Source organism: Atta colombica, unplaced genomic scaffold (genome assembly GCF_001594045.1).
Source record: "Atta colombica isolate Treedump-2 unplaced genomic scaffold, Acol1.0 scaffold238, whole genome shotgun sequence".
Lineage (NCBI taxonomy): Eukaryota > Metazoa > Arthropoda > Insecta > Hymenoptera > Formicidae > Atta > Atta colombica.
This window is the reverse complement of record NW_017259336.1, coordinates 2,090,593-2,099,214: the sequence shown is the minus strand read 5'-3', so window position 1 is coordinate 2,099,214 and position 8,622 is coordinate 2,090,593. Positions and strand designations below refer to the sequence as shown.

Below are 8,622 nucleotides of genomic sequence, written 5' to 3'. Positions count from 1 at the left end.
TATATATATATAAGGTACATTGTCAATACAATATTTTACTATATTGAATTTAAAAGAAAATAAATAAAAAATAAATTAAATAGTTTGATATTAAAAATTTATAACTAAAAAGAGACCACAATTTGTATCAAAATATTTTGCCATTTTGACAGTTATAAATTCATAATGTTATATACTAAACTTGTGTTTCAAAATTTTATTTTCCTTAATAGATAAAAGATAAAGAAATAGTTATTTAAAAAAAATAAAAAAAACATTTCCAAATTATAATATAAAAACACAAATCCTTTGGTAAAGTCTGTTTCTCATCAACGATGCGCGAGAGATCGAATGAGCATATCTGCTCATCCAAGTGCGTTTCTCTCAAATCCAGGAAACGGCGATCGATGTAAAACCGTCGTGTAATATCGAATACGACGAAAACTTGGGTGAATCTTGGGCACGATAGCGGATTAAAGTTCCAAATCCGGCGGCTCGAGAAATAATATGCAGACGCGCAAGAGAGATACGAGGAGAGGCAGGAAATGAGAGCAACCGGAGAGAGAGTTGAAATTAAATTAAACTTTTGCTGTGATAAATCTTATTCGTTGAAGTGATATCTTCGCAAGATATTACGCGAGAGATGCGATCGATCGTCCGTTCTTTCATCTCGTCGACGGAAAATCATGATCGTCAAAAGTCCGAAGATTAATTCCTATTATATTTGCCCGCTCTATCATTTATCTTGACTAATCGCGAATTATTAATTATTGATATCATATATTTTTACTCTTACACACATTTATATAAATATCTTTAAACATTTTTTATGTTTACAAGTTTTGCAAAAGCATTTAAAACTTATATTAAATATTTATATAATTCTCTTTTCAATTACATAGCAGTATAATTAAAAATATTTGCTACTAATATCTTTATATTAATTTTTGTAAAGTATTCCGTATAATTGTAATTTTATTGGTTTATTGGATTATGTAAGTGTGATTATATATAAACAGATAATAAAATAAACAAAATATTTTCTATTAGAGAAGTAAAAATACAAAAAAATATGGTTTCACGGATATCAATTGATACAATTTATTTATTTGGCGTATAATAAACTTGCATGTAAAAATATATTTGTTGCACGGAAACTAATGAATTTCATTTCACCACGTTGTACACCGAGTCGGTTCACTGAGAAGCATTTTTATTGTAATTGGTTATTACTATTTGATATATTGAAACGGATGTGGTTTTTTTCCCCTCCAAAATATGAAAAAATTATTTCGGACATGCGAAGATTTACCAAACCGCAATGTAATTAATATTTTCAGCGAAATATTCCTATGAAAATTTTTAAAAATCCATATTGTTTTTAGCCTGTAATATTATAAATTCTGTCCCTGTATACTTTTCTCCATCTGCAATACATGTATGTATATATAAATATATGTATGTATAAACAGATTTTCATTGAAAATGTTTATTGTATCATATTCAATAATATATTCAATAACTCTCGTATGACAATCAATTTCTAGATTTCCTACTTTTTATGAAAAAAAATTTACATTATATACATAATTTTTTTATATGTATTTTAAATTGGCTCATTTTTCAGTATCTACACTTTTAATTTCGTATCATCAAAAATCGGCAGTATACATTGAAATATAAACCTTACGTAAGTTACAAGGGAAATAATTATCAAATATAAAGTATCTCGAAAGAATTGCAAGAACTTTATTCATCAATGCTTGATTTGTTTGATCATATCGAAACTTGATTTGATCGTATCAAAAGTTATCTCACTCTGTTAGTTGAATAGCTTGTTTCTGTCAATTATTCTTTGAAATTATAAATATGAAGAACCTTGTATCCAAAAGGAAAGTATCGCAAATCCTTATATAAAATAAGTTGATATAATTTGTATTGAAGATCTTTTCTGATCCGTGACATAAGTAAATTACATAAATTTTCAAATAATTTTTAATAATTAATTAAAAGACCAAATATTGCCTTTTCCCTTATAAAAATAATTTGTAATTCGTTATAAAGTTGAAAAAGGGATCATTTGCAATACAAATGATGATATACAAAATGTTTTACAATTGTTCGTCAAAACATGATGACAATTACTGCATCGCGGAATAAGACAAAAGTTGCATGCATAAAAACAGTCTCATCCTTCTCCCTGATATTTCCTCGCGCGAAATACGACTATCCATCAACAGGATGTCATCACGGGCAGTTTGCGAGAAAACATGAATTTGTACGGCGCATTAAAACAAATGGAATTTTCCATGATGCACCCAGTGATGTCACGACGTTTTTGACATAACCAGTAGCATCCAATAAGAATCATCACATCGGCAGTCTTATTTCTCGTGCTGATTGCAATTTGTGCTAGAATGAAGAAATCGGTAGCTGACAATTCTGCTTTCATAAGTTTGTTTACGGCAATGATAAGCGAAACAAAATAGTTCCTAACAATCTTAATATCCATAACGAAATAATTTCTAACGCACACTTGAATATACAGGATAGTCCGTTTTAGTTAATCCGATCAATTTTCTCAAAAATTATTGATAATACGAAAAAATGTTATCATTAATAATTTTGAAAAAATTGACTGGATTGTTTAAAATGAACCATCCTCTGTGTATATTATAAATAATTAAAATTGTTGTTTTATAATTAAAATTGTTGTTTTTATAATTTTTTTATAATTTGTGTCTGCCAAATTCAATTTTAAAAAACACATAATTGATATGATTTTCAATATTATGATATTTAATTTATTAGTGACAAAACTGTTTAACAATTTATTTTTTTTTAAATAAAACAGATTAAATCAATAGGATTTGTTTATTGTATAAAAAAGACACATATATTTTTAACACATGTAAGAAATATTTTCATTAAAAAAATAATTTAATTAACTATTTAATTAACAATAAAATTATGACTTTCATGAGAGACTCACGTTCGAAATCATCTGTCTGGTTCCTCTTATGATGAGTGCGATGATGATGACCAACCGGAATGGGGATCTGCTTCATGTTGAACAGATCCCGGTGTTTGGCATCGATCAGTGGATTTTCTAACTGCGATTCAATCACCTCGAAGCTGGTAGAATTGTCCGGATGAGCGATGACCTTCACTGTAAATGACCGGATGTAACAAGTTGTGCACAAGAAGTGCATTTTCAAGATAAATCCATCCTCAGAAGGAATTCAAAAAACTTTTCTTCCGACTATATCACAAACAGCAGACGGAAGTAAGATCGTACGCAATTCCGAAAATTATTTGGAAATCACTCTTATTTGAAATTGTAGCTGTAGTTGTGAGCTGCAAAATTTAATTCAGAAGTTGTTACAAGATTGCGAAAGCGTTTTCTTTAATTAATCCGCGAAAATATTTGTGCGGAAACGTGACTGCAAATGATGTCGCAGCGCGGGACGCGAAGAGTCTGAGAAATTAATACGATGGAACTGAAAGCTTTTTTTCTTAGCTACTGTACATCGAAGTAGACTGTAGTCGCATCGAAGTAGAACAAAATAAATAATAAATAATGAATTATGACTTTTTGATCTATTCTAAGTGCATTCAAACACATTAAATAAAATTCCAATCCCAAATTAAATAAAAAAATAAACAAGAAAGAAATACAATATGCTAGTTGTATTTCTAATTGCAATAGAGTGTACTTATTTCTTTAATTCGTCAAGGAGAGAAGTTAATCAGATTAAAAGTTTAAAAGAGAAAAAAAATTAATATAATTATTTCAAATTTATAATCGAGACCTATTTTGAATATAATTTGTTTTAATAATGACATTTTAACAATACATATGATAAGCAACATATGTAGATTTTGGAAATGTGTTGTGTATATGTGTTCAGAAGATACTATAAAAATATAACATATTCGAAATAAGCATTACATTAACATAAATTGAAAATATTTATATATTTAAATTTATATATTTATATATTTAAATTTTTTCTTATGTTTGAAGAATATGTCTTCAGTACATCTGAATTACATTCAGTATAATTAAAAATACGTATAATAATAGTATGCATAACTTTCTCTGTATATGTATGTATTTCTCAGGTATATTTATTATTTGTTAAAATATATTCCTTAGCACATATTGAGAAAACAAAAAGAATTGAATACTCAGTTTATATGACTATGTCATGTATAACATAGAGCGTAATGTAGAGAGAAAATATAGTTAATATAATATACCTTTCATCTTCCAAATATTCTCAGAATCTATACGTGCTGTTAGACATTTGTGTGTGTGTGTGTGTGTGTGTGTGTGTGTGTGTGTGTGTGTGTGTGTGTGTGTGTGTGTGTGTGCGTGCACGCGTGTATAATTAAACATTATCTTTTGTCTTTTAAAAAGAAAATATTATTTTGCCCTAATATTTTCTATCATCTGTCTCAAAGATATTAAATTTTACAAATATTTATTCTTTAATTTTTAAAATTTGGTTTTAAAAATAATTAACTTATTCGGTTACTTTCTAAATTTTTATTTGTATACTGAGATAGTTTATAATTTCGCAAAAAAATGTTTTTAATAAAATATAAAACCATATTTAAAATGTTTCATATGTAGTGAATTAAGGGGACGTTAAGAAAGAATAAATAATACTAAATAATATTAGCGATCAATCTGAGCTCTTAATAATTATCGTTTTATTTTGATATTAAAAATTAATTAATTTGCTGTACTATCAATATCAGTGTTTCTACTTTGGGGAAAAATTTCAATTTCCGAGGAATTTTTGTATCATTGAGAGGAGAAAAGGAAAAAGAGGAAAACACGCAGCGGAAAATTCCAAAAAATTGAAAAAACAATAAAAATTTTTTTTTCAGTAATGGAAAACGCAAATTTTTTAATCAATTAATTTAACTCTTGTACTCAATATCGGCAGCTATCAATATAGAGATAAAAATATATATTTATGCCTGATATAGACAGATATTAAAAATATATATTTTATGTTATGTACAACTAAATTTTCAATACCAGCAGTGTGCATTGGAATACGGCATATATATAATATTAGCTTCTTATACTATTAGCTTCTTTACTATTAGCTTCTTAGATATAAGATCTCTTCTCATACATGAATTGTATAATAACAGGATTAAACAGGAAGTCGATTTTGTAATATATAACTTGATAAAAATTACAAAAATAAAGAAATTTATAAAAAAATTTTTAATTTCATTGATCAATAACATTTAATAGATTTTATTTTTATAATTTTCATTAAGTTGTGTGATACACAATCGACACTCCTGTTTCGTACATAATAATAAAGACGATTTATAAATGATTAGTGATCTAGTATTATAGAGTGCTTTATAATATATAACTAGAAATGAATTCTAAACGTAAAAATAATAGATAAAAAGTTAATATAAACGTTATATCTGATTTTCTGTAATCATTTTAGTATTTGATTATATTCATTATATATTGAAGACACTAGAATAGTGTCTTCATATATTTTTGTCTTTAAAAATGTCAGCAAGATTAAGATATATAAAGACATATGCAGATGCTACGCTGGCTCAACTTGTATCCAGAATTAATAAAGTATGAAAATGTTTATCATAGGAAACAAAGTAAGATATATATCTTTGATTTCCGTATTTTTAATTTATTTCTGAAATTATATTCATATGTTATAAAACATCTGATATAGGTCGTATTCCGATATACACTATCAATACTGAAAATCTCTTACAAATTCTATCTAATTAATTATTCTGTGACTTTTATTTTGAAAAGTGTTCTTCCTACATTTGTTCTTATTATTATTAAAGTACATTTTTAATTAATTTTATTGAATATTGTTTAATTTGTTTAATTATTCTGAATTACAGCAGCATTTAGAATAATGACAATAAAATTAATTGTAAAAAAATAAAATAGATGCTTAACTATATAAAATTTCTAAAATTTCCTATTAAAATAAGAAATTTGAACGTGTGATCAACTCTCTTAAAATAATAAAATCTAAGACACTGAAAGAAAGGATTTTTTTAAATTTAACAAACTACCTATACCTTTAGTAAATGATTTGACAACAAATTATTATTTTAATATTTATTGTGATTAATGCTAATCTGCTATTCTAACAGATATTTATAGTAATAGAAGCAATTTATGTAATATCTAGCCTATTTTTTGATAGATTTGCTGGTATAATACTAATAATACTAATTATTTTTATTTGTCGTAAATCATGTATTATTTGTTATATCAACGAATATTCGCAATAATAATTGATCAATCTGTTTTCTTATTCACCAAATCACATTTGTCATTTTTTTTTATTCCTAACAAACACATTTCTCTCAAAAAATAACAAAACTTTTTTTGGAAGGAAAATTTGAAGGTAAAACGAAGGAAAAAGTGGACTTTGAAGGAGAAAACGGAATATATATGTATATAAATATACACACATATATATATATATATATACAAATACCAGACTATTCTAATAGAAACACTGTATCAATGTGTTATTAGAAATTTCATAAATTCTAAAGTACCTACAATTATAATTTATTTACTATATATGTACAATATGTGTACGTATTATGTGTACGTATATATTTCTTTTAAATAATTAACTTCTTCTGTATATAAATAAATTAAGCGTATTATGCTGGGGACATGAATGAGTATTACATATACATTTTTCATATCAATTACGTATATAAAAATAAAAGAAACAATGAAAATTCTAAATTAAAATTTCAATCATTATTATAATATAAATTATTACTATAAATATTACTATAAACATTACTGTTATTATGATAGTGTTAACATTATCATAAATGAATTCTTTTAACAGGTTTATCTTTAAGAAGATAATTAATAATGTCAAGCTCTAAGTAAAAATTTTCCAGACTCTCATATTATTTTCCATTTCCTAAAAATATTATACCGAAATAAGGTCTAAAAAAAGTACGCATTCGTAACGCGTGCCTATCACAGTGCCCGACGTACTCACGCAAACTAAAAACTTTTCAAGACGTCTAACGTGTCCTTGGACACATCCTTCAGCGGTGACAAAATCCCGAGATCTCTTGTGCGTGCCGGTGGGCCCGGTACGAACCTTGATCGACGAACTCTTCGCGGAAATCGAAGATCCGATCGACGGGCGGCGCGGCTGGCCTGATTTCGAGGTCATCGAGGTCGTCGTCGGCGCGGTCGAAGATCGCGCGGTGCTCGTAGGTGGGCCTAGGCGCAAACTTCCTCGGGGCCGGCAGCCGCGGCGGTTCGGCATGACCGGGCCCGTGGGCCCCCAACGGCTCGTCCAACACCGTAGGCGTGGGACGAGCAGCCGCCGGCGCGTACGAGCCCGCCGACGACGACGACAGCGTCGCGACGACGGACGGTGGTGCGGGTAGTGCGAGGTGCTGACGATGGTGCTGGTGCTGTTGGTGATGGTGCCGATGTTGGTGCGGGTGTGCGTCATGCTCGCTTTGGGGCTGCAGGTGCACTGTGCCGGAGGCGCGATCATGCTTGGACAACGAAGACGAAGAAGAAGAAGAAGAAGAAGAAAAAGAAGAAGAGGAGGAAGAAGAAGAAGAGGAGGAGAAGAAGGAAGAAGATCCATCCGTCGATCGATCCAGATGATTAACGCCTGGTCGCGAGGTCGCATAATCCTCGAACCGATTCATATCGGTTTCGTACCGGTCCGAATCGGTCCGAGGATCGTACGCCTCGACAACGAGGACGGCTGGCCTGCCGGGCAGCTCCGGCGCTTCCTGGTGATGATGTCGATCGCCGTGACGGTGATGGTGTTGATAGCGGTCGCCGGGCTCCCGTATGTCGTACGTGCTGTCGGGATCGTAGTACGGCGGGGTGCGCGCGGTCCCGGGGAACAGAAAATAGGGGTACATACTGGTCGGCGGCAACCAGATCTCCTGGTAGTTCTCCTGCTGTGGGTCGAACGGGTACAGGGCCGAATCCGTGCCCGACAGGTCTACGGAGGTAGAGGAGGGCAGGACCTCTGTAACACAGAAGCAGAGCCGCGGACGAGAACGGGGTGAGTGAGGGTGCGCGTTCGCCATCGGTACGCAACGTGCGAGGTCTGCGTGCTGTTGTTATGGGGTTAAGTGTCGTGATAGTGATAGTAATGATATAGTAGTAGTTGCACAGTGCACGGGCGTTGACGAGGGATCATCACGAAGAGGAAGCTCGACATTGCTGGGAAATAATATACCACTGTCTAATTGTTTGTCCAGGTAAATAAATCACATGGATATCGAATATTATCGGTGTTTCGAGATGCAAGGATGAAAGAGCATAATTGGATGCAACATTCCAATTTATTAATTTTCAGCGTTCAATTCAATAATAAATATCTTTTTGTTTATGTAACAATTTTTTAAGTGAATTAAATGGAAAAGATATAAATTAAGTAGAAATGATAGCTAGGATTATGTATAAAAATAATTGTAAAATAAATAAAATATATTTAGATTTATCATTAAACAAACAAATATTAAATTAATATTATACGTTAAAATCGAGTATTTAATTCCGATCATTACTTAATAAAAAAATAAAAATTTTTATATAATAATATC

General features: G+C 30.5%; 1 protein-coding gene across 1 annotated transcript in view; it reads right to left on the bottom strand.

Moving 5' to 3' along the window:
* LOC108688661 overlaps nt 1–8,622 on the bottom strand; it is a 343,834-nt gene that overhangs the window by 49,042 nt on the left and 286,170 nt on the right. The window contains exons 6-7 of the mRNA XM_018194993.1: nt 7,143–8,042; nt 2,972–3,148 (exon numbers count right to left, since the gene is read on the bottom strand). Of these exons, the coding sequence (XP_018050482.1) occupies nt 2,972–3,148; nt 7,143–8,042 (1,077 nt within the window). The remainder of the gene's footprint in view (nt 1–2,971; nt 3,149–7,142; nt 8,043–8,622) is intronic.